The following is a 27,765-nucleotide window of genomic DNA, read 5'->3' on the forward strand; positions in this document are numbered from 1 at the left end:
ATCTTTCAAAGCTTTCTCATCTGCTCTTAAACTGAAAATGGGAGAGAAAATGTATCTTCCTCTGCAGTACCTTTATTTTTTTTTTCTTTCTCCTCACCAAAATGACAGGTCTTTTTAGTCTTGGTAAATGTCCCTCATATTTCATACTCATTGAATGCCAAACACAGATTACAACAGATAAATATTCTTATGGTACCAGTGACTAAATCCTTTTTCTGTAAAACTTAACCATGTTGCTAAGGTGTGTGAAGAAAAACCCACTTCCAGTAACTCTCTGCTGATTTGTCTCCAACAGAGGATGTTGTCTTCTCTCCCTTTCCTGTAAAGCAGTCTTGTGTGATTCTACAAGCACACCTTCCATATTTCACAGGTATTGGGAGAGTGGGTGGGTCAGCCAGTGATGTAGCATGTTAAAGTATTGATGGAGAGGAGAAAAGGACTCATCTGCTTTTCTTCTCTGTGCCTCAGACTGTCCAGGACAGTCTGGGATCCCTTTTGTGAAGAGGACCTCAGCTGTGACCTCACCATGCTCCACGGTGCCTTTCAGGTCCATTCAAGCCTAGCAAGTTCCTGTAATTTGCAACCTTCTGACTATAGAGTTTTCATGCCTTATCAGGTTGCAAAAATCTTACGCAATTGGACAGACTGAGAAAAAGGAACAGAAGGCTGAAAGAGCTCGAATAAAAGTCACATGGACATGGCACTTCTAAGAAAACTACTGTGTTAAGGTAGTGAGTATCTTAGCATACAAATGACAGAAGGGCAGCTTTTAGTAAACACACAAAAAAAGAAAAAAAACTAGTCTGAGACAGACAGCTTAAGTGTTTTCTGCAGGGCTAAGCCTGAGGAATAAAAAGAAATATAAAAACCCAATAACCTTTCCCATTGGGGTCAAGTGGTTGTTAAAGTGGACAATCTTTTCCATCCTCTGCCTGCTTTTCAGCTGATTCATAACATCACAAACATCAGTCTGGATCTCCCAATATACTTTGTGATAAAAGAAAAATATGCAGCATAATAGTTGCTTTATCCAAGCATGCAAAAATATTTTTCTTTTTTTTTCCCTCAAGTACTCTCGAATTTTTTAAATATACTCTTTCACTTTCTAAGGAAGAACTATTTATAAATTACATCTCTCTGGAAAGAATACGAGTAACAATAATTTAACATGGCAAGCTTGACTCACCAAAAAAAGCAATTCTTTATGTTGCTCTTAGCAAAATTTTGACCAACCACTAATTATATTTTAAGAAGTTAAATGATAAAAATATATACATATTACAAAAAAATAATAAAAAAAAAATCTGTGGTTAACTCTGCACAAAGAATCTAATGGTGGCACCATGGCAGGATGGGTGGAACGTGAGTGGTCTGCAATATTCCTGTGCCAGAGGTTGTCCAGCTCATGTGGGTGGTTAATGAAGGCTTAACTGGGGTAGGCTGAAGGGAGAAAAGCTGGAGGAGCCTGTGGGAGCTGAAGATGGATATGGTTTTTGGAGTCTGTTCTCACAGTTCCTAGATGACCTCCATCAGCCTTTTCACTGGTTTGGGTGGCAGAAACTGGCAATGTGAAGCACCGTCAGGGGGCTGTGTAAACTGCTCATGCTGAAGAAAGGGAGTCAAGGGAAGAAAAGTGTCAAGGAAAGAAATTGGAGGAAGGGAATTAGGATTACTCATATTTTGTCTCTCTAAACAGCAATCTGTCATGGAGATTCATGTCTTTCCATGTGATTACAGGAGAGCACTACTTAATTTACTATCTACCATTCAAGCTTTAATAAAGGCCAGCCTGATCAGCTTTGCGTGCGTTGCTGAGATACATCTGGATAATATTTATTTGTCTGATCTAGGTATTTGTCTGTCCCCCAGGCCAGATCAGCAGCAGTTTGCTGATGGAAAAGCAGAGTCTTGGATCTTTGTCTTGCATCTACCAGTTTGGTCTCTATTCAGGACATACCAATAAGCATTTTGATAGTTCATCTCCAGGTATTTCTTGCACACCTTGGTCCAGCAGAGACAACAGAGGAGTTACCAAGTCAAGAAAATGAAACCATACCTTCTTTCTCACAGAACAGGGAAGAGTATTATGGAATATATTGGTTTTACTCTAATAAGTAAACCGACATCAGAAAGAACATCTGCACCACCCCCTCTGATCCTCTCACAGTAAACCACCAGTGTCCGCTTTTTGATCCTTAAACAGCAAAAATGAAAATCCAGCCTTTGTAAACTTCAGTTGACCCAGCTGGTAGAATGAAGATGCAAAGAATGAGATGTCTTGCCATTGGCTGTAATCTAAATCTAAAGACACTAAGCCCACAGAGATACATTAAAGTCAGAGAGCCTGTCAGGAAGGCAGATGGCAAAATAAACAATTTGGGGGGAAAAAAGCACTAAACCCCTTGCTGGCACTTAATGGTAACATGGGTAGGACAAATCTCACCAGGGTAGGGAACGTTAGCAGCCTGTTCGTGACAAAATGAAATAAAATTATTTGAATTGACACTTATGTTCTCATACATCTGACTGACATCTCTATTACTGTTTTTACCTGGGACTTCAGACTTCACTTGGGATGCTGAGAGCTGCTTGCATAAAGGAGCCAGGCATAGGATGGAGCCCAGCATCCCTGACACAACTCACTTTCTGCAGAGTGCCCTATTTCCTGGCATGCAGGGGCACTCCCCTGCCACACCCCAGCTTTTGTTCTCAGCTCCCAGCCCATTCCTGCCAACTCAAAGATTTACACTCTGTTTTCTACATTAAATCCCAGGAAGATCTACAGCTAGATAAATCCCACATTTCAGGTCCTGCCTGGTATGTCAGCTACTGTGTCATTGCAAAGGAACTGAATTACTCCTCCCTGAATTCAGAAATGTGGCTGCTGTACAGACCCACACCTATTACCTTTCTAATGCTATATTGGCACATGTCACAGACCATGCTGCTCTCAGCAGGACACTCTCTGGTCTAAGGCTGCTCTTGCTCTGGTCTCCATTTGAACACTCAGCTGGCTCAGATTTCAGCAGGTGTCTCACCTCCTGTGCTTTAGGTGCACTTTCCTGGGAGCTGGTCTTATTTCACAGTGAGAGACAGCTCTGTCCCTGGAGCACTGTAAAGGGAACAGGCATAAAGGGGAAAGTGGCTACTTTTTACTGCTTCTCTGATGTACTTCTCTCTACCAGTCACCCTCCATGTGCTCACCACTCTGTGGAGTGCCAGAAGACCTGCTGTGCCCAGTGAGGAGAGGGAGAAAAGCCTTGTTCTAAAGCCAGGGTCTCTATTTTGTATATCTCACCACAAAGAGTTTCCCTTGGTTTTGTTCTTCTAGTTTGGAATATCCCTCTTTTTAAAAAGCCAGTAATTAAAATACAAAAGCCTTCTGGACAGATCTATCCAAGGCAGATAATTTCAGACCAAGATTAAACTCTGCTTCTTTGTTTCTGTCCCTAGAATCTTGCTGTCACACAGGTAATTGCAAAAATAGGCTTTGCCAGCTGAGCTGACCAAGAAGACAGAAACACAAATACCTCTGCGACTTCTGACATTTGCCTAAATAACTCTAGTGTCCTTTACTAGTATTGCAGTGACCTCCAGGAGCCTGCTCCAAGTCCATTGGCTTCATTGTCCCTTACTGACTTAGCCCAGACTTTCAGAAAGTTTTCTAAGCCTGGAAGGATGAGTATAGTACAGATGAAAAAACCAAAAAAAACCATGAGTGTGCTGATGAGAAACTGAATAGCCTAGAGCCTTCCATCTCTAAGCTGCTGATGTCTGCATGGTTAAAAATGAACTACCTAGGGCTATACAAACCCCTGGTGTTAGCCTGAGCAATGCACTCACATCCATTTACCTGGAATCTAAATTTGGTTTATTGCATTTCATAACCACATGGAAGATGACAGCATCTCTTTAATGCTGAATCATTGCAAAAAGTTTCCAAATTTTATGCATATCAGCACAAAAGCAGCCACTTCCACTTACCCAGGAGTACTGTAGATCCATATCAGTTAGGGAGTATGTAAGATGTGGCTGGTGAGAAGAGCAAGTACAGTTTTCCCATTCTTCTATTTTTGAAATTAAAAAATCACAAGGACAGAGCTGGTTGTCAGGAAACGGCTTCCAGTCACTCCACAAGTGAAACTCTGTTTCAGAATGGATTGAAATAGTTCCTAAGTTATTAAATCTGGAAGTGTAAGAGCGGCCCAGAGACGCAGAAATAAAATCCGTCCTGGTCTCAGTCTCTTCTTTTCTCCTTGTGCTATCTCTCCACGTCTTCTTCTCCTGAGCTTTTGTCAGCTTCATGCAAGAAGTCAGCGCTTCTTCATCCTCTTCAGAGAGATAAGCATCTTCTAAGGTATCTTTAAAAATGCAAATACTTGTTAGAGTATGTTGCAATTCATAAAGAAAGTAGCACACTTTTTTTTTTATTTTTAATTTAATAGCTGTCTTTCACTCTATATAATGAAAAAGCCAAGGACTCTTAAACAATTAACCACAAAAAACCTCCCCAAAAATCCTCACCAAAAAACAAATCAACAAAAAAACCTCAAAAACCTCAAAACCAAACAGACAAAAAGAAAAAAGAACCAAACAAACCTCCAACAAAATCAAAACCAAATATTTATGATAATTAGGGAGATGGAAAGGATTTTGTACTGGGTCAGGCATCTGAGCCAAAAGTGAGATTTATTCTCCATGTGGTATATTCATCCTGTTCCCTCAAAGGTGTGGAAAATTTTGTTAGTTCTGCCCATGAAAATTTGCTAACTGAATGTCATATTGCTGGTAGTTTCAGAGGGCATGAGTTGAGCTGGAAAAGTTCAGGAAGCTTTCTGGACTATTGCTCTCCCATCCCTTTTAGTTACAAAGTAGTTGCTAAAATCCCTATTTCCTCATGTGTTTGAGCCCAAGCAGTGATTTGGCTGGAGCAGTCGTTCAGCAGAGAGTTTAAACTCGTTTTGCTAATACTGGATTATAAATAATCATATAAACAAGTGCATTGTAACCAATGTGTCATTGCTATAATAATGTTGGCAAAACAAGTTCAGAGGAAGAACTGCTGCACAGTCAGACCAGAGATCTACAGGAGACTCCAGAAAATCAGCTGAGGCCAGGATCAGTTCAGAATTCCTGCGTCTACAGCCAGGTGTAAGAATTACACAGATGACAGACCGACTTGCTTATCACACCTCAGACCTTCCTGCACTCTCAGATGCTGCTGACCCACGGATTAGCACTGGAAATTATATTCCTATTTGTGAACTTTGCCTTTCTGACCCGAAATGTGATGCAAAACCAGGGAACCCAAAGTGTGCCCAGCACGGAGGCCCCGCTGTTATACAATTCTGTTTATCCAGAATCCCCATTGTGAGATGTGCTGTTACAAAACTCCACTAGTGTCACAGGAAACGGGTTTTCACACCATGAGGAAGTCAGTGGTGTCACACTAACATCTCCATTGGGGGTTCAGAATTGTGGGTGGTGAATGTTGGAGAGAATGCTGATGTGATGCTGTACTTACTGAGGGGAACCAGAACGTGCTTGACATCTTCCAAGCTCTGTGTACTTGTTTTCTTCGTTCGGACCAATTTCTGCAATCTTTTTAATGTTCCCCTGGACTCAGCTTTGTTGTCTGGTTCTGTACCCTGACAAAAAAAAAAAAAAAAAAAAAAGGTATTAAAATCATTCAAACCCTAAAAATAAAAACTAAGAGTAACATGGTGTTTATCTTGAGAATGACAAAGTGTAGGATTCTAAGATCTGATCATTGATAATGCTTTGAAAGTCAGGTTTTTCCTTGCTTCAGATTAATAGGTTAAAAGGGGGAAAAGGCAACTCACAAGAAACATCAAGCTTAGGCTGGTGTTCATATTGTTGTTTACATATCACTTTCCTTGAATACCTCAGTGAATTAAACATATACCCACACCTGAAAAAATCTGAAACTGCCTAATTCTTTCAGGAACTGTTATTATAAAATAAGCTTAGTTACGTAAAATATTACCATAGTTATTAAGTGTCTAGATACACCTTTCAGGGCTACCTTCATGGGTGATAAAAATCACAGTGATGCTGATGGAGCCTATGTTGGTTTCTTTCCTTAAGGACAGGACCCTAGGAGTCCTCCTCCTTTAATCACAATAATGTAAAAGTTCCCAGAGTGGATAGCACTTGGGTTTAGACTCCCTCGTTCTCAGCAGCCTGCTGCATGTTCTGGAAACTGGGAATCAACCACAGGAGCAGAGCAGGAAGCCAGAGAGCTGGCACCTTTTCCTGTCTCCAGTGTCTCTTGTAAGCCATGGCTTCATTTGTGTCTTTGTTCTGCAGGGAATTTTGCAGCTATCCCTGAAAGCTGCACATCAGTCTCAAAGTGCCACAAACTGAACTTGTTACAGGGGAAATTAAAACCAAAGACACTTTCCACAAGTTCAGCTGGTGATCTGCAGCTACTGGTTGGTGCCCAACAGAGAGGATGTGAGCACAGGTAGACCCCCATAGGACACAGTGTGCCCCCAGCTCACCAGCACCAACACTTCTGCTGAGCTTTTCCTGTCCTTCACCTGTGCGCAGATTTCTTTCCTCTTCCAAATTCAGAGAGCAGGGATGCATTTTTACCTTAGCTAGCGAGAGAAACTGAGGTGCAATTTTTCAGTCTCTCGTTGTGAGATGTCTTTGCAAAATAAATCACAGTGGTTTAAAATGCTAATACTGCTCTCATATTAGATCTCTTGTAGCAATAATAATTTGTTCACTTATAAGTAACGACACAAAAGCAACATGATGACTTTGATTTATGATCTGGGGTTTCCATCATGGAGACATCAAGATAAATGGAAGATAATCTATTCAGATAATTTCATTAATGGCAAACTCTAATCCTCTTTTCCTTAAAAGCACTCATTTCATAGAGTCTATTGTTAGGGAAAAGTCATAAGTGCTTAAATAATAAATGCAGTAACTCTCATGGAGAAAAAAAAAGCTCAATCAGTATCAGCTGGTGGTGAGATAGCTTCCAAATTTACAGTATTTTATTTTGGCTTACCTAAGCATCTAAATGTGGAATTTTGTCTGCCTATCCAAACATTCTTTAATGTAGAAACCTGACAATCAGGTGATCTGTGCTTTGCCCCATTCTATAAGCAAAGCTATCTATAAGGACAGAATTCCTGCATGAATAAGAACCAAGAATATTATTGATTTCCCTGCTTAATGGGTTTTAGTGATGAAAAATCATGTCACATCACAAATCAAAATGAATTGTGTAAAAAAATAAATCACAGGCTGCCCTTTAGTTGCAAATAATTTGCATGAAGTGTGCAGGAATACTTAAGCACAAAATAATATACATTTTAAAAATGCACTTCTAAAATGCATTACAGAAGAAAGACCTAAATTGTGTCTGATAAACTCTTTCCAGTTTATTCAAAGGTATTTTAAACACCTTAGAAACCTTTGCACAGTGAGATATTATGAGGATTAACCTGGTGACAGAAATACAGCAATTTGGAAGCTAAGTGTAAAACACTGCTGGTCAGATTCCTGCAATCTCAGCCCTGTTGAGCACTCTCTTTCCTGGGTGTAACTGCATTAATTTCAATAAAACTACTTGCACAGCATGTCACTTCTCAGCATAAAGAATTTAGTCATGGCACAGTCTAATCTCTGTGATTTTTCTTCAACTGCTTTGCCTTTCCCAAAGAAGTGCAATGATTTAATCATGGCTACCAATGCACTTAAATTCAGAGAATAGACAAAAATTAGTGTGTGTTTACTGTGTCCACAGTGATAATTGTTATGGTACCATAAAAATGTTTGGAAAGTTTCAGTAATAACATGGCTGCACATAATTAATATTAAAATAGTATGTGATGATAGACAAGTTCTTACTCTGCTTTAAAGAGTTCTGTGAAATGCACCAAATTTGGATAAATTTTCTGTTAAAAATGTCATTATAGCCATGGTCAGCCAGCGAATAGAGAAGCACTGTGCAGACTTTTTTCATGTGCTCCTGCCCATATATATCTGACCTTTAAATATTCCCATGATGTTGGTCTGGTACTCCAACTAGTTTAAAATGAGTACAGAGTAAAACTAAGCAGCCTAGGATAATAGGCAGATTATTTCCTGGGAATCACAGCAATAATACAATATTCTATAAATGATAAAGAAATATAATGATTAATAGCAAAGCAATAATAAGATATTCTACAGAAGACTAAGAGATATCATGATTAATTACTTGGGTGTGAATAAAGATCTTTCAGCTTTTGGAGAAGGAGCATATAGCACAGGAAAAACCAGCCTGTTCTTCCCAGCGGTTGGTGAAAAAATAAACAATTTTCATGGCAACTTACCATTTCACTGTTACCAGGCACACCTGGATTGTGAACTCGTGGTGGGATCCATTGCTCATAGTTTATCACCTAGATAGTAAGAAAAGTAAAATAAAAAAATTTAATTTATATAAGATGAATAAGCATATATAGCACCATGTAATTAAACATAGAAAAGAGCTCAGCAGTTTTTCAGGCTGGTACTGTGTGGATATGAATGTAAAAGACTGACTTTCACAAACAGCCACACATTGAAATTATTTTGGTATTGAGCTGTCTTGATTTCCTCAATAATTTGGGACTCAGTAATGTCTTGGAGACATCACAGTGAAAATGGTACCATGGCAGAGCTGTGCATTATAGAATGGGATCCTTGGATCTCATCCTAGATCTTGGCTTTTCATGCTCAATGAACAGGAAAGCCAGAGAAAACTTCCCCCATCTGAGGAGCATCACTGGTGCAGTTCTAAAACGAGTTTTGCTTAGTTCACCTCATTTTTCCTGGGATGTTGAGCACCAGGGGTATGAGTTTGAACTAGATTATCCATGTGCAGAAAATGGGACAATCCTCAGAACTAAAAGAAGACTATTCACACTTCCATCATCTGCCCATCAGCCATTTGTTGGTCACTGTGTCCTCAGGAGAGGAACACCAGAGGAATGCACCTTCCTTGGGGCACTGCTGCAGTCCCCAGGGGCAAGCCTGCCAGTGCCTACAGCTCAGCAGGAAAGTGATGAACACTGGCCTTTTTCCTTCATGAATATGAATGGCACGTTGAAGGCTGAATGCAACCTAAGAATTTACGTGAGAAATGAGGCATGAAACATTTCTGAAAATGTATTAGCCCAAAGACTGCGTTACTTGATATTTTATGTCCTTCCCAATATGCTACAAAGGCTTCGAGCCATCAGGGGAGCCCTGCTAGACATGAGTAAATAAGAACAAAGGTATGAAAAATAAATGCAGAAAGTAAAGGCACTTTTTATGGTAAGGTACAATTGTTGCAGTGGTGCTCATGCTATATCTCTCAACCTGTACTTCTGTTTCAAGCACCATTTTCCAGCAGTTACAGAAGGAATGGGATGAATGAATGTCAATTTAGGAAATGGAGAAGGATTAAAGCTTTTGTGAAGCACTAAGGGAAACTTATTCACTTTCTCTTTTCCCTATTTCTTTTTCCTTCAACAAGACGGAAAAAAAATCTAAGGTGTTCACCTGTGCTACTTACTCCTGCTTGTAAATTTGTAAATTTGCCTCTTCCATGGCACACAGAATCACAAAATCCAGGAGACTGGCTGAGGTAGGAATGCACTTTTGGGGATTGTCTAGTTTAGCTCCCTGCTCAGAACTGGTCACCAGAGCAAGCAGCACAGGTCCATCTCCTGCCAGGAATGTCTCCAAAGATGAACTTCTCATGTCCCCTCCAGGAAGTTTCATCAGTGTCTGACCACCTCTTACAGTGGAAGAGTGCTTTCTTCATGTTAAGTGAAATTTCCTGTATCTCAGTTTGTGCCCTTTGCTCCATCACATTCCTGGGAGCAGCAGCCTGTAATTCCCTGGGCTTTCTGGGACAGCTCAGCTGTGTGAGCTATCCCACCCAGTTTTGTGATCCTGAGGCTGCAGTTGTGCAATTGCATAACTTCTAATTCCTCCTGTCTGCTCCCCATGCTGTGTGCATCAGCAGACAGGCGCTTCATAAGGACACTCATTTGTGCTGATTTTGCAGAAAAAGCTTCCCCCATAATGCTGTTCTCTCAGCATTTCCTTGTTTGTGTGTGTAATGTAGTGCAGCAAATGAATGCAGAGATAATCAGACTGTTTTGGAGGCTTAAAAGAGAATTCTATCAATGTTGCATAGATGATAATGAAAACAAGAGGCAGCAATCACTAAAATTCAAAATAATGACATTAAACCTGATTTTTTTTAAAAGCAAGTGCAATAGCTCTTAAACTGATACCAAAGTTTGGAGGAACACAAGTACCCATAGTTCATCCTTCACCTGAAAAAAGCAGCTTCAAATGCTTTGAGAAGTCAAAAAAAGGACTTTGCTTCTAAAATGGGGCAAATGGTTCATGGGGAAAAGTTTTAAGGGATTTTATGGGAACTGATACCAAAAGCAAACATAGGCCTTATTTCCTTTTTCCCTCCATAGCCTGTCATGAGGAATGACCTCTGGGATCTTTACCAGGAGCCAGTCCAAAAGCTGTCATGGCAGAATAGGGGCAGAACCAGAGATCCCTCCCACTGAGGGAAGAACTACTGTAGGAAATCAAAGCATAATCTTTCTCCACAATGCTTGGAAATGAGAGAAAAGAAATCAGAGAATGAGAGATGCAAAAGAAAAAGAGTTCTTTCCTTCTTTCCTTCCTCCTCTGGTACTCTTTTGTCAGCTGGGAGAGGAGATAATCATGGGAACAAGCTAGCAGTGCAGAGACAGATAAACCCTGGGGGAAAGCAGGAGACACCTGGGACACACTGACTTTGCAGGCACCAGTTTCCAATATTATTATCTGTCCCACAATGTGCAGATCATTTGACTCTTTTTTTACCCTGACTTTGACCTACACTGGAGCTGCCTAAGCATTGGGTCTTCACAGTTCTCTGTCTTATCTCAGATGCCTTAAGGGTGATGAATATACTTTTTTTTTTCTTGATTTTAACCTAAACATCTAAAACGAATTCTGACATTGTATAGAAACAACAGAGGAAACTCAGCTCAGAGCTTTTTCTAAAGTTTAATCCTCACCTTGGATTTAAAACTTTTCTGCAAAAGAAAATTTAATAGATTTTCAGCTTCTAAAGAATTTTGTTGCAGTAATTCCTAATTTAGAACACACACATATATACAGGTGTGTTACACATTTTTAGTCCCAAACTGGGTAAACTGTTGTGTCCTGTGAAATCAGCAGAGCTAAACTGGTTTGCCGCAGATTGGAACTGAAATCAAACATTATCAGAGAAAACATTGGACTGGAAGTGAAATAAAACCCAAACACCATTTATTCCAATTCCAGAGCTACAAGTCTTTCTCCTCACCTCTGCTGTTCACCAGCTAATGGGTTATCACCTACTTTTATGTTGTTGCTAGATTATGCAAGCCCAGGGGTCAGAATTCATTAATTCCTCGTGCCAGTGGGATGACTAATACAGATTTAGGAAGAAGAGATGTGGTATAAGTTTATAGAAATTCAGAGAGCATTAGGATACATATGCCAATATGGATCATGCAAGACAGATCTAAACACTTATTACAGATCCTGCCAGACACAGCTCTAGTACATCAATTTAGCAGAAATGTATTCACTCAGGGAAGGAAAAGATTTTCTAGGCAATGAAATCCATATGGCCTGCATAAGAAAAATTATGAACAACTTTGGAAGTCACCAGAGTCTTCTTTTAAAATCAGCTTCTAAAACACAGAGGCATACTGAGTATGAAGTTTAGGCTAGGCAAATGCTGAATGGAAACAAGAAATGGAATTTTATTTGAATGAAAATTGAGATTCTGAAAAAACAAAGGAGTAGTTGTTTCACCTGACATGTTGTTTCTTCTATCTTCTTTCCTTGGAGCAAATGTATTCCATCAGCAATAATATTATCTTCTGTGAATTATGACCAAAAAAGAGAAAACATGCTTTAAAATGTCCTGCTTTATGTTTTTACGAGGAAAATCATTTGAATTGCACTTGATGTTTTGAGCTGACATTTTGACTCTCTGAAGTTAATCTTATATCATTTAAGCATACATTTTATCCTAAACTGCTTTGAAGTGAGACTGCAGAACAAATTGGCAAACTGACTCACAGAAAGAAAACTCATTTGTGCTTATTTCTTCTTCTGTACTCAGTACTCAGTTTACTAACCCAGACCCCCCCTGTGACTTTCCTCTTGCCCTGCTAATTTACAGCAGCAAAGTCCAGAATATTCATATGAAAAATGAAGGGCAAAAATGATCTTTTCAACTGAAATCTGTTTAGTTTAGATTAGATCAGAAATTGTTTTCAAAGGATGAATGTCCTCCCATCTCTTGTAATAAATGAATGTTTGGATGAGAAGAGTATTAACCTTCACTACAATGAGCAATAAAAGGTCAAACAAGTCTGAAAAAATTATTTTAAGCAAGCTTTCTTTGAAAGATCTACTTTTGCTCCCAACCTTAAGGGAAAACACCCAGTACTGTACAACTGTAGGACAGCCCTAGTGATTAGATTCCATCAGAACTGATATCAGGATCACTCAGATATTTTGCAGGGAGAAAAAAAAAATTGAAGAAAAATATCTGCCAATCACATCACATTTTCTAAAGTCACTAGAAAACAGTAGGAATTTGTAGGGTTTTTTTTTCTCATTAATCCTAATTTGGCATCTTTATTGCTTCTGTGGAATACCTTACAGCATCAGTGGTTCTCCTGTTTGCAAAAGGACAGCTTATTTAAAATATAGATCCCCAAAAACTAACTGTAGGCAGGCGAGACTGATTGCATAGTATTCCCTACAATTAACAGGAAAAGAAAGAGTAATTCAGGGAATAATTCTGACTGACTTTGATTCCTTAGCTATCACATGGAAAAAGTATCTGAAGGTGATCATTAAAATTTATATTCAAAGATCCAGGCCCAGATTTTGTCTTAAGCACCTACCAATCTCCCTGAAGTCTCTGAGGGCCTGGTGTCTGACAGTCTGGTGGTTTATTTCATTATATAGCTAGCTGGACTTCCAGGAGCACCACAACTCATGTTAAGCAGTGCTCATGCAACACCAAATTAACATCACTGGGTTCTTTCTGGTCCTCAGGATAACTTGTTTTCATCTCCTGCAGGCATCTCTGTACTCTTCATCCCTATGCTCTCTGAGCCTAATCTGGAAATTAAATCTTGCAGTGTTCATCTCTTTGCCCCAAAGTCCTCTTACAGTCTAATCCAAAATACAATTATTGAGTAGCTGTTTGCAGCTGAATCACAAACAGTTGTGGGGAAACATAATTCCCTTAATCTGAAAGACTACATGCAGTGACACTGCTTTTGACTTAATATTGTTCAAACCCAAATTAAAACAGCAAGTTAGTAAAGCAAACCTCAGTGGTCCCACCAACCTTAGTTTTTGTTAGCTGTAATAACCTGCACCCACAGTGCTCTTACATCTTCCTCTCCAGCCCAGTGAATAATGGAATAAGGTATTTGTGTAAAAAAACCCCCAAACAACAACAACAACCAACAACAAAAACATGCAAAAAATATAAATGAACTTCAAATAGAGCTGCAGTGCTCTTGTCTTCCTTGTCTGGCAAAGGTACCAGCCACCCTCCTGTGGAATGGATTAGCACCAGTGGAGAGTTACATCCACTGGCTCTGAGAGGTGCCAGTTCTTTCCTGTTTGTCTCCATAATCCTTCATGGAAGCCCAATGAGTGTGACTTCCACAGTCAAACTTTTCAACAATGATGCTTTAAGGCTGGGAAATGTCAGGCTGATGATTTGGGTTTGGCCTTGTGAGCAAAGGGAGGTGTTTCCACTATGGTGTCTGTGGGATAAATACGTGTTCACTGTGTTGTCATCCTGGAAAATTTGGGTTTGTAGATGTAACAATTCACATGCTGTCATCAAGGGCTTCATCCAAAGGCTTCCAGGGTCTGTGGATGTCTCTGCAATTATTTCAGTGAGATTTGAGACAGTTCTGTGGATACAGCTCAGAAGCAGAGAAGTCTATGGTGACCACCATAGATGGCTTTTTTAAATATAACAGAAATTCATTTTGTGCAATAGACTTGCAGCCCTTGAAGGATTATCTCTGCTAAGAGAAAAGTTTGATCAATAGTGACGAATTATCTTGATCAATAGTGATACACTGTGAATCTCCTTGCAAAGGTTTTCACTGCTGTGTGAAGGGGACTTCCCTTGAAGTAATTTTACTGCAGTAGGGGAAAGGGAGATTTTTATTTAGCTGCCAGCTTTGCTTCCTGTTCCCTCTGGGCCCCTGCCCTTCAATTACAACACTTGTCAGCTTTTAAAATGTGCACTGCTTCTTTTGCATGCTTTGGATATTTAAAAGGGTAAAAAATGCCTGGAGTAGAAAAGACTTTGGAGGAAGGTCAAAAAGTTCTGCTTTCTCATTCAGCCTCTCCCCACTTCCAATCCAGTAACCTCTGGAATGTCATTGAAAGAATCATTCCAAAATGGTTTTGGTTAAAAGTAAGACTTGTCAGGAGAGGAATACCCAGTATTTCTTTCACCTATCATTAGAACCTCTTCCTTGCAAGCCAAGGATACTTACTGAAGGTTGCTTTTCCCCTTGCTAATTCAGTACAAGAATTCCTCTAAATCTTCCTGTCATCTCTTATTTCTGGTTCAAGAAACCAAATTTCCCCATAGATGGGCAAATGCAATATATATTGCAATTCCAGATCTATTTCCAAACATCTCAGTGTTTAACTTCAAGTGGTGAACTGAACGAAATTCAGGAGGAAAGTTGGTGCCCTGTCCTTTGCTTTCTTTGACACATCCAGATAATAGTGGAATCTCCTATCAATGGATGATCTCTAGACCATTTGTGCAGGAGATATTCCCACATTTTTTGGTTTAAATTGAGAACAAGACATACTTCCACATTAATCTCACATATCTTAGTTTCTCCTTCTGCTGAGCCTTGTCTGGTTTGGTCTGATTAAGCAACACTAAGAGATCTATCAACTTTGAAAAGTACAAATATAAATGCCATTCCTGGAAGCAACATCAAGCAGATTTTCAAAGCATTTTGATTTTTAAAGTCCAGTTTGTATTTAAATAGGTCAGGTGATGGCTCACTTGTAAATACTCAATGTTGTTTTAATAAATTTACATTGGTACACTCTTAAGCAGTGTCATAAGCAACTTCCCATGCATTAGCTGTAAGGTTGTTTTAATGAAGTTCATCAGAACAGGTTTAGAAAGAGAATCAAAGTACTTGCACCTAAAATTTTGCCAACTCTCTTTTGCACCTGCCACAAAAAGTTTCTTCTGAGAAGAGCTGCATCCTTTCCCTGTTGGATATCTGGAGCTGTGTTAAACATCCAGAAAACACAGATTACTGTGGCTGGCAAGCCCTACACAGCACAACTGTGCCAATTTACTGTAGGGAAAGTCTCCTATGGACTACAGAGTGAATTACCCGTAAAGTATGTCCTTAGCTTTCCAGTTTTAAGGTAAGCTTTATTTTAACTACTTTTACCCCTCTTGGGGACAAAATAAACCTCTAAAAGACCTGAAAAATTATTTAGCTGGATTATGAGAAATTTTCCTTTTTAAATACTTTGCTGAAAATGCAAAATCAGCTGAAATCTGTTTAGCAATTACCTTCAAGCTGGCAGTGCCTTCTTATGTAGGAATCATTCTCCGGCTTCCTGGAACCCTGCCAAATTGTGCCATTCACATTTTTCCTGTCTAAAGTAAAAGCACAGAGAGGAGTCACCTGAATTCACAGCAAACCTGTGAAATAACAGGAAATTCTACAAAAGATAGCATCAGCAAATCAAACAAGCTTGCAGACACTGGAGCATCTGCTCAGACATGGAAATGAACTGATGATTTTGAAATATAGAAATTTTGATGGATGGATAGATGGATGGATGCATGGATAATATTTAGTATGGACAGACTTCAAGTTTTATCATCTTTTGCTGTTGTCTAATACCTCATTTAACATTGTTAACACATAGTCAGGATGATGGCTTTCTTAACCCTGGATTTAAGACCTAGCATCCCATAGAATATCTGCCTTTGTTTTGCTTCCAGGAATTGTATAATACTAATGCTATTACTATTACTATTAATAATACTAATACTATTAATAATACTAATACTAATAATTATTGTTATTGTTATTGTTTAAGTCCACCATTACCAAACTGGTGCATTTGCAAGGAATAGCATCAAAGATGCTCACAGTGATGCCCCATGGACTCCAAGGATTGGACTGTCTCAGTCTGGATGGCTGAACTAGGCTGGCTTTGAGAAAGACATGGCCATTCTCCTGCTCCCTCAGTGAATTTCAAAGTGCTCATGCTTCACAACACACAGACAACTATTTGGAGTTTGTGCTTTCTGGGTTTGTTTGGTTTCGTTTTGTTTAGTATTATTTAATGCTAGGTTTCACTCAGAATTTTTTTTCTTTGTGAAAGCTCTTGTTGATCCTGTCAGCTGCTGGGAATTCATTACAGCCTGTTTGCTGTGGACGAAATGACAATGTCCTGCATGAAAGTGCTCCCAGTGCAGGGCTGCAGAGTGAGGCATTAACACAGGGGAGCTTTCATCTATCTGAGACACATTGTGAAATAAAGCCATATCATTACAGCTACATACAATACCCTTTATACTCAGCAAGGACTAGATACAACAACTAAACCAAAACTCCAAAGAATAAATGAAAGCATGATAACAGGAAGCTCTCACTGAAAAAAAAAAAAAATCCAGGAAATTTTTCTTTTAAGAAGTTGATGATTTTTTCCTATGGAGTATTTACAAGATAGAACCCATTGAAACACAAGTGTAGATAACAATACACAGTGTCAGGATGGGTTTAACAAAACCCCTGAATTTCCTTCTTGGTGATCTTGTTTGTGAAAATTCTCACAAAATAGTTTAAAATGGGAAAGGGCAAGGGACTTGAATTTTCCTAGATCAGAGACATTTCAGTGTTTTATTGAAATGATTAAAAGAAGCACTGGACATGCTGAGTATTTCTAATGTTATCCCATAACAGGTTCTTCATCACAATGTGGTTTCTATATTTAACTAGTTTGTTGGTTTTTTTTTTCTATATCTACCTGCAAATGTGTGTGTGGAAAGCAGGGAAGAAGGGAGAATATATTGATAGCTTAATTCTATTTTCTCCTTTCCTTTGCATTTGCTCCAACAGATGTAAAACAAATTAGACTCTTAATTAAAGTTGGTTCTCTGAGATTAGCAAGTAAACAGTAGATGATTTAAGCAGCTACTAACCAAATGCTTCATTTTCAGACATGGACTTCTGGATGGATCTAAAAGAATTAAAAGAATTTACCATTAGCTGAAAGTCAGAATGAAAAAAATTAAAGCGTGTTTAATGAAATATGGGTATTTTCAAACTAATTCTTCAAAGCAGGGCACAGGGATTTAGCTGTGTTATTCCCACTGGCTTTAATTGGAGTTACTGTCCCATTCACCCAATCATCTGCTTCCACACACCACACAAAGCTCTGGAAGCATCTGAGGTTCCATTCTGCAATGACATGAACACGGGTTTCTTTTTGAAATGCAGAATTCATGTTGGAATCTGGGGAGCCCATCAGGAAGAAGAGATGCTTTCCTTTAGACATGATCTGAGGCGTCCTACAACTTTTAGAATTATAGCCTTAAGTTTGGTGACATGATAACAGATTGAAACAAAGAGCTACATGTGAAAATACCATCCCCAGGAGCCTGAGTGACATTTTATTGCCCCAGTAAAACCTTGAGCTTTTTGCACATTTACATCAAGGATTATTCCTAATTCATGCTTCCATCTGTGGTCAGTAGTTCATAGAGGACCACCTGAAGAATAGACTAACTTAACAGAGGGGAAAAAAAAATCCTTGAATAAAAGTTAATTTGTTTCATTTTATCCATTAAAAACCCAGTGGAGAGTAGTTTATGAGCAGTGGTTATAGTGGGTGAGAGCAGGGACTGTCTAATCTGTGGCAATGATCAGCAGAAGGGAAAGAGCACAAAATTTGGGACCCCTCTCCCATCCTCAGTCATGTAGGTGCTGAAGGGATTTCTGACCAAGAGGGTGCAGCTAAACAGTTGTGGGTTTTTACAGGAACTGCTCTGTACCCACTAGTTCGTTTTAAATTTATTGGATTGTGATTGTGATTCCAGAATTCCACAGTTACATTCTTATTGTCTAAACAAGGAATATTTATGGTATTTCTGCTACTCCATATAATTTGGTGTTTATTTTTTGCACCATTGTATGGATCAGAGAATGATTAATTCCTTGGTCACTTCATCCATATCTACATGGAAGGTCAATGGGAAAACTTCCACATTTTCACTGGGAGTGCCAAGCCAGGATAGTGATGGCTAGACATGATGAAATAATTTTCATTACAAAATATTTTCATGTTGATTCAACCTACTAAACTGCTTTCTTCCATCTCACTCTTTTTTTCTTTTCTTTTTTTTTTTTTTTTTTTTTGGTAAATTGATCAGTCAAATTATCTCAACATTCTTTCTAAATTCTGAAAAATTTTTTAGAAGAGGATTAGGTTTCAAAGAGAATAGTTTCATTTGCATTGTAAAAGTTGACATTTGAGCTATTGACTGCTATTTTTTTCCCTAGGCCAGACCTAGTTCTGATCTAAGCAGGACACTTTCAGGCATCCAAGTGATTTTATCATATTTGGTAGAGCTTGGTAAGGCCTGAGAAATCCATGAGTAAAAGAGTTATGTCCATATTTTAATTAATGAAATTTTGGGAGGAGTTTCATGGATCCCTGAGTAGGGACATGTAGTTGAGATCTCACAGATAAGTGCATGTCTCTGTGTTCAAAGCTGATAAGTTACTAGTGCATTTATCAGATGACAAGAAATAGGTTAAAAGTCTTATTTAAGACAAAAGAGCTCTTAATTTTCTTATAAATCTTCACCCATTTTGAGATTATTTTAGCAGGAGACACAGATAACATTGATGTTCTGAATTTAGTGGGGCCCCACCTACAAATGAAGAAAACAAAAACCAACAAAAACTCCAGGGATTTTCATGTCTGTCACAGCAGACAGATGAGATCTGTCTGTATCATTCCATTAGGCAGGATTTCAGATTTCATTTGGAGGGGTCCACTTCAGTAGTGCAATAGACTTCAACATGAAGCAAAAATAGAATTTTCAAAACAAATTCCTCTGCCTGCTAATAAATATTGATCATTAGCCCAAACCATAGCATTGTGTTTATGAATGGATTCAAAACATGCTGCTATCACAAAAATGATTCATAAAATTATGTCTGACCTGCTTTATCCAAATCATTTTGCAAAGGATTTTTTTACATGGATTAAAACCACAACAACAACAATAAAAAAAACTCTTCAGGAGATTATCAGGTCAATGGTGCAAGCATGCTATAAAATAGGTTACCACTTCAATCTCTCAGAAAAGCAGACATATGGTTAAACCAAGCTCAGATTAACTGCATTTGATTTTAGCTGTCCTGGTTCTCATCTTTTGGAAGAAAGCTGTGTGGAAATGAAAAAGTCATGGCAAAAGAGCCTTAGTAATGCATTACAAGCTTGCTGTGTGCTCTTCAACTGCAACATTAATACATGTACTCTATGAGAATGAAAGCAACGTTGGCAAACATTAATAAAACAACAAGGATGAAAGGTACAGACAAATATAGTGACACTTGTAGACCTTGAACTGGTCTCAACTTACTTTCTTTTTTTGGTCAGTGTGTTCTCAAAGTCAGGGAACTCCTTTTAAAAAGATAGAGAAAAAAGGTCTATGAAAATCAAAACTGTTTATTCCAAATATATTGTTTTTGTCACAGAAAAGACAATGAATTATATACTTTTGATGTGTGTTTTTTAATATCCACTAACATTTTCAGTCTTTCCTTTTCCAACAGCTGAAGCTGTGGAGGATGCAGTGCAGCACAGAATATATGTAATTATGTGTCCTGATTTCAGGAGGCTTCAGTTGTCCATGGCTCTCAGGAAGATGACAACCATAATACCCCTGAAAAACCAGAGAATTATGCTCATACCCCAGGAATTAATATTTCTTCCACAATATGATTTTTTGAGACTTTATGAGGATTAAAATACCCACACCTTGCAATGGGTTGAGGTTTCCTGACAGACATGGGACACAGACTCTGTAAAACTAAATGAGCAGGGAAATGTGGAAGAGGGCAGGAAACTGCAGATAAAATTGGAAGCTCTGAAGGGGACCAAATCAGAATCAAACACTGGCCTGGAGGCAAGATCACACAGCCCCCAGGGCCCAGACAATAAATATTTATACCCTGACAAGGTGTGAGAAGGAGGAGAAGTGATGTAGCTGTTGAAAGAAAGAACAAAAATGTGTCTTGCTGGACAAATGGTACCAAAACATCTCAATGCATGTTTGCTGTGCAGTTAACCATGGACTTGAGGTTAATTTTAACTGTAGGAAAACGTAAGGATGTCATGCTAGGACAGAAGAGACCTCTGTCTCTATATTATTGTGATATCTCCTTAGTCAGGATATCAAAGCACTGTGTCACTTTCTTATTTATTTCTTCCAGCCTGAAAAGCAGGAACTGGGTTAAAAATGTCTGTGATGGTACCACTTCAATCTGTTCTGCAACAAGAGGCATTAAAAAATAATATAACCATTCATTATGTTATAAATCTGAAAACTTAGTCTAACTGGACCTATTTTTCATAATATTATGTTTAATTTATTTCATTCTTGTAACTGCATCTGCATGACTCTGACCACAGTAATTTAAAAATGTCATCCAGGTTGCATGATAAAATCCCAAATCCTGTGCTACATAAAACCATGTAAATGCATAATTGAGCATTTTATATTTCTCCCCTCCTCTCAGTCAAACTCATTATAGATTTTTTAATCTTTTTCAGGGAGTGCATTAAGAAAAGGCTATTTTCCTGTGCTGTTATTTTAGCTGAGTGTAGGAGGTCCTTTTAGCATGACTATTTGTGAATGTTAATAATTGTATGCAGTTACCACATCTTTTTTTTTTTTTTTTTTTTTTTTTTTTTTTTTTTTGCCTGTGTCGATTTGCTTACAGATACTGCATGTAGATCAATAAGTATATACAATTTATCACTCACTTTGAAATAATGTAAGCAATGTAAGATAAATTTCTTGCTGAAAAAAATGTCAGCATTTTAGTTTCGGGACAAGTATTTTCAATAAATAAAGAGAAATTACTAACTGAGGTGCACAAAAATAGAGAAGTTTAAAAAAGTTTAAAAAGTGATTTTAAGGCTTCTTTAAAAGGATAGTGTCCAAATTTCACTGAAAAATATCAAATCTTTGATTTCAAACAGTTTGAACAGTTTGGTTTGTTAAAGGGAGCACTGTGCATGGAGGTCAGAAACCAAAGGATATTGTAATTTAAAATCTATTATGATCCAGGGAAAAAATTCGAGACAGGCCACATTGTGGCAATATATCTTGAAAGATTTGATTCATATCTTCACACAGCAAAAAGCTGGAGTAGGCCATGAAACAGGGTCATTATCTTTTGCTCCACAACTTGAAACCAATTCTTAAAGTCCAGCAAAGTTGCATTGCTGACAGTACACCACCTATTGAGGTGATGACTGATGTGAGTTCACAGGATATCATGGGATGCCGTGCCAAAATAAGATATGTTGTGGACTTAAATGGCCATTTAAAAATGGCACCTTTCATTCAACATACTCTTTCTGCTATTTCTGAATCAGGTAGCTAAATTGGGGTACAAGAGTAAATTGCTCTGGTTTGTACTTTTTCAAAGTAGCTTTTCAGTATTGACTACATTTAAAATTATATGTAAGTTTAAAATGAAACTAGTTTTTAAAATCGTATTTTATGTTAGAATGTAAATAAAGCTCTACTCTCCACATTCTATAAAGAGCATAATTAGCTTGTTTATGGGAACAATTCTTTCCTTCCTTATCCCAAATATGAACAATCTGTTTCCTAGAAAAAATCCTGCACATGTGAAACCCTGCACGATGAAATTATTGATTAAGCCCTTTTCTTCCTGATTTTATCAAATAACTCTGAATTAAGGAATGGAATTAAACCCTCTGGTGTTTCCAAGCTGGATGGGAAAAGCTCGTGCTCCTCTGTGTGTTAATACTTGCAAACAGGGAAATGACCATTTCAGGTAACCAGCCCTCCTCCTTCCCTCACTGGGATCAAAGGCCAATTATAACACTGCAGATTAAGGCAGGTGTCACAACTGATTTTGATATCCCTGGCAACAGCTTGGAGCAACTGATGAATTTTTTGGCACTCTTCTGATATACGGGGTAGTCAATCATATCACAGTCAGCAGTTCAAAAATACGTGGATCTTATGACATTTGGCGATTGCAGTCTGACAGGATATATATGAGGATGGTTTTTGTACTGGAGACTCTTCCCCTGCGAAGCTGGAGACAGCTCATGAGGTAGAAGACTGTAACACCAGGTGACAAGGGGTGGAAATTCAGTTTCCCAGTTAATAGCAAAGTAACAGGCAAAGAGTACCTATGTGATTCATTACGTGCTCATGGCTACCAGCTGTTTCTGAGGAAGGTCCAATTCAGATTTGCTATGCATGAAGTACAAAAACAACTCCGTAAATCTACTTTTTTCTTTCTTTCTGAGGATATTACTGAAGCTGAGCAACAGGCAAAGTAATCACAAAGTTAACAGGCCAATTCTCCAAGAGGATTAAAATCAAAAGGCAAATGTGCATAACAGGCTTAAGATAGTGCCACAGAAAGCCAGAGTGGAAACATTTCTGGCAAATAATTCTGGATACTAAACAGGTCTCTGGAGTTATGTGGAGGAGAAGAACAGAGTACATGAAAGGAAGATTTTTCTTCGTACAGGATGTGTCATTTGGGCAGATGTTTGGCCAGGAGCAAAAAGAGCCGAGGTTCAAAAAGAATGTCCAAAGTCTATGTTCAGTGAATTATGTCGTGCACAGCTTCAGTGACCACACTACCCTGCATTTCCCACATCTCCAGAAGAATTTCACAGCCCAGCCATGATTAGAACAAATCACAACAGCCAAGTTCACTGCAAGAAAATCACTACCTCATTGCATTACAAGGAAGAATTTTCTCTAGCCCTAGTCACCCTTATTAAATGTGAGGGAAGCTCATCCTGGATGCCTGTTCCCGTTGATTTTGAAGTTGTAAAGGAAGAAGGAAGGGGCAAATCCTCCTGAGGAGGAAGTGTGCCGTGCCAGGCTGCTCCACCCTTTGGGGATTTAGCAGCTCTGTGGAACCTGCCATGCTTCAGCCAACCATTTAAACATTCTCTCGAGTCCATACCTACTTAGCAGTGCACTTACACACGTGCATTGCTGCATGGTGATGGATGGCTAAATGGAGCCAATAATGTGCTGAATTCATCATGCTGTGGGGGCTGCCCCACAGCCTGGAACCGAGTGACGGAATTAAAAATGGGAGAGAAGCACAAATGGGCTCGGTTAATAAGCTTAAGGGCTTCATCCAAGGTGTAGCTGTAATAACTCACAGGCCAGAAATAGCAGATAAGATTACACACAGGCCTCTGGCCTTAGCCACATTTTTCCATAGGTCTTACTGCCGACACGTCATCACTAATCTTGTTTTCCGTTTCTAGAAAGTATTTTATAAATAATCGTGTTGATTCTACAGCCAGCACAGTGACACAGCATCCAGCCATTATTTTTAGTTAAATGCTCAGCTTAACTCCTTTATTTTCTCTTAAACCAGAAAATAAACCAGAGCCAGCCTTGGGAAGTTTCTTGTTTATGCCTAGTGAGCCAAGTGTGCCTATGCAATTTAGTGTTGTTTTTATTGAGGATGAACTTTATATTTAATGATGAGCAAATGTGCCATCACTGTAATATCTCCTTTAAGAAAACAAAAATATGTGATAAGAGGCAGTAGGAACCAAAGTGCTGGATCTTCTATTAAGTGTTATACAGGTGTCTTCATAGACTGTGCAGTGCTATCCCACAAAACACTGAGCAATGTGAAAGATGTTTTGCTAAAATTTGTTCAGATTAATGCATGGGATTTTCCAATCCTACACTAATAGCAAATCTGCTTCTGCAGGCTGGCTCAAGGAAAACAAACTTCTTTACTGGATAGGCTGATTGTTTTTCTTTAGCCAAATAATTTATGAAGCCTAACTCTAAACCAATACAATGAAAAATCTGAAGATGCTGCCAAATAAAATGCAGAATAAAACAAGAAAAAGCAAGAAACAGCCTGATGTAAACAACCACTGCAGTTTTAAATCTTAGTTTTACAGATTGTACAAACCATAGCAGAGGACAGCGCTGTGGGTGTGTCTTTACCATACCTTGAGAAAATAAAGGGCATTCTCTACTAGTTTTCTGCTGCAAAGTCCATCAGGATATCATAGTTCATATTCTGGGTACAAACCAAAAAACAATTCTTTTTCATTTTACATTGTCTAAACACTGCTTCTAGCAGATTAACATCTACTGGCCAAGGAAACATTAGTGTTGCAGTCATTGAAATTTAAGTTGGTTTGGAGTCACAGCAAAGGGGGTAAAGACTGAATGGATGTAGGAGCTGTAATATAATGTTCATCTTTTGGCATGTAAAATGGCATGCAGAATACAAATACAAATAACTAGAACTTCCCACAATGACCATACTCCTGTCAAGCTAGGATGAGGTTACAGCCATATTTCACAACCACAATTATACATCCTTAACTGCAACATTGTAGAGGTAGCTCATTCTTATAGTGACAAGGCAACAGCCTGGTAATGGGGAAAAATCCTGTCACTCAGGAGAGCATCTCCCACCTATTGCAGGAAAATTATAATGTAGGGACATTTCAGAGCCCATAGATCTGTGCTGATGCTATGAGGAATCACCTTGAGATCTCTGCACTGCTACACTCTCAAAACCAGGACCATTATTTACAGTCCCAAGGTGATTATGTGGAAGAGAGGGACATGCACAGAGTGAGATGGGTCTGAGAACAAGTTGTTTTCAGTCCTTTAGCAATTTAACAAGTGCATGCCACAATTCCCCAGGCATTCTCCCATCCCACCAGCTGCATCACTTTTTCCAGGCAAATCCTGTGTGCAAACCTGCTGTGACATTTCAACACCAAAGGCCCAGCAGTCTCACAGGTACATGGCACCTAACCCAGAGTGCATGTGGATAAAACTGGGTACAATATGTGAAGGGAGGACACTGTCCTCTGAATGATGAACATCCTGTTTTCCCCTTTATTCAATCACCAGACTGCATCACACATTGAAATAGAAACAGTAATTATAAGCAAAGGCACAGTGCAAAGCAGAGATTATGAAATGAATTTTATGAAATTTAATATACCATGTTAGTGTTTGTCAAAGCATCATCGATTATACCAATAACACGCAAATAAGAAAGGATTAAATAGGGTAACATCATTTAGGATGGAAAATGAAAAAACTAGAAGACAACCTTCTTCACATGTTTGCCTAATGAGGTCTTGTAAAATGTCAGGTTTATTCCAGAGGCCATCAGTTACGAAATTCATGCAACTCACGCTTTAGAAATGCATTTTTTGTGTGAATAAAAAGGACAACCAAAGACAGTGGTAGTATATTCTTTAGACACAAACCAGTGACTGTACCCAGAGTTTTCATACACTGTTACTTGCAAAGAGAAATTCCCTTGTCCAGTGCAGCTGCACTAATCTCCCTTTGCTGCTCGCTGTAGAGAAACCCATGACCTGCTTTCAAATGTGCTTGTTACCACTGGACAGAAATCAGGTCATTGGCTCCAGAGATGAGATTTGAACAGTGCCTCTGCAGAGCCTAAAGAGTTCAAACTGGAAAATAAGCCAGCAGAACACACACGTGCCCACGTACAGAGTAATTGGTTTGGTTTTTTTGCAAAATGCATTGCGTGCTTTACAATTAATATTGCTTACCAAAGACATAGACCTGTCAGGAGGCCCAGAGTCTGCATGTGTGCCCACTGGAATCGTAGCCTGGCTTTCAGCAGCAGTTGTATCCTTGGCTTCCTGATGTTCTGGGGCAGGCTCATACAAGCTGTCCATCGAGCCCTCCTAAAATACATTTAAACAGAGATGAACACTTGCAAACATATCGAATGAACCGTAATTTTAAAAGGAAGGTGTTTGTGTGATTTGTGTAATGGAATGTGTTTTATCTCCCCTGTCTTTTGAAATATTTTACTTAGTTTTTTCCTCTAAAAAGACATTTAGATGTTGATTTTAGTAAGTACTCAAATGGTGGAGTTCACACTATCATGACTTAGACACCATAGATTGCCATGTTAAAGCTGAGTGTACAGTAAAAATGAGTATTATCTGCTCAGAAGGAGTAAAACCAGGTGTATATCTCCAGCTGAACTCCACATGAAAATTCCTGTGATAACTATGAAAACCATACACCATAAAAGCTCTATATGAAGTATAGAAATGTTTTATAGTTAGTACTTCTATACAGGAAAAAAAGATCAATTTGATGCAGAAAGGTAACCTCATTATCCAGAATCAGACAGAAACAATGCTGGCAACTCTCAGAATTTGACAATTATGGTTTAGGCCACCAAAATAATGATAATGTATAGAATTAAAAATTCCATTTGCATTCACATTTTTCAACTCTGTGTTTTAAAGCACATGTAAGGTTCTTTTTAACTGACCATGGAGAATATAAACATTTTAATAGAAGCTAATATTTTCACATTTATCCCACATCCAAGAGCTAGGATTACATATACACACCGCCATTTCATAATTCAGGAGTTAAGTGAAAGCAGATGGCAAAACTAAAGACACTCTAACTGATGATCCTAAATTTTAGATGTTGCCATTTTGATCTGCACTGAATATTTTCCCAATGAATTTTGATTACTAATTTTAGCTGCATTAATTAAGGAATAAATCAAATTTATAGCAGTGTGACTAACAGCAGAGTAACACCATTGACATTAACATAATATATTATTATTTAAAGGCATTTGTTCCTTTAGAACAGAAGATAAACACAGATGTATATTTGAAGTTATATTATTAATATATAAAGCTTTACAGGCAATATTTTTGACTGGTGGAGCAGCAGTTCAAAGACATGACTAATTTTTGCAAGTACAATGTTTATCAATGGATATTTATTTGCCTCAGTCTGCTAGATTCTTGATAAACCAAAATAAATATTTTGGGAGAAATATTTCCTGGCAAACTTCTTGAAAATACTCAAGTTACATACTTGAGCCTATTCTAGGAACTAATGAGTTAATCTTCCTGGGAAATTGGTGCCTAGTTTATGAAACACATGGAAGTGCTGAGCATCCAGCTGAGCCTGGTTTTTGACAGCAGCTGCATTTTTTTTTATTGCAGCATTTATTTTTTATCACTGCAAGTATTTTGCCATATAGCAATGATGGTTCAGCCTCCCCATCTGAAGTTGTGGATGGAGCACTTTTAGACAAAAATGATGAGTTTAAAAACTTGTTACACACTTCCAGGATTCTGCAATGTGAAATGCAACCATATACTTCTCCCACAATAGGGAATAAAACACAGTTTTGGTGAAGAGAGTGTTCAATGAAGACATGGGAGAAGAAAGGAGAACTCACGTGAAAGAGAGAGTATGAGAGAGCTAAAAAGGGAAAGAAAAGATAGGACAAGGAACAGTGAAAGCAGTGGTGCAGGGAGGAAAAAAGGAAAGAAAATACA

At 38.5% G+C, this 27,765-nt stretch overlaps 1 protein-coding gene across 2 annotated transcripts in view; it reads right to left on the reverse strand.

The window, feature by feature from the left end:
• The window catches only part of LOC116992504 (SAM domain-containing protein SAMSN-1-like), a 73,272-nt gene extending 47,220 nt beyond the window's left edge, over positions 1-26,052 (reverse strand). The window contains exons 1-8 of one of the 2 annotated variants that reach the window (XM_033052200.2): positions 25,990-26,052; positions 19,760-19,800; positions 17,309-17,346; positions 15,665-15,751; positions 11,872-11,939; positions 8,358-8,426; positions 5,525-5,648; positions 3,985-4,361 (exon numbers count right to left, since the gene is read on the reverse strand). In XM_033052200.2, coding sequence (XP_032908091.2) covers positions 3,985-4,361; positions 5,525-5,648; positions 8,358-8,426; positions 11,872-11,939; positions 15,665-15,751; positions 17,309-17,346; positions 19,760-19,800; positions 25,990-25,998 — 813 coding nt within the window. In that variant the 5' untranslated portion in view covers positions 25,999-26,052. The remainder of the gene's footprint in view (positions 1-3,984; positions 4,362-5,524; positions 5,649-8,357; positions 8,427-11,871; positions 11,940-15,664; positions 15,752-17,308; positions 17,347-19,759; positions 19,801-25,989) is intronic. The other variant, XM_033052201.1, reaches the window with a different exon arrangement.
• Between the last annotated feature and the right edge of the window lie 1,713 nt (positions 26,053-27,765).

Source organism: Catharus ustulatus, chromosome 2, assembly GCF_009819885.2.
Source record: "Catharus ustulatus isolate bCatUst1 chromosome 2, bCatUst1.pri.v2, whole genome shotgun sequence".
Classification (NCBI taxonomy): Eukaryota; Metazoa; Chordata; class Aves; order Passeriformes; family Turdidae; genus Catharus; species Catharus ustulatus.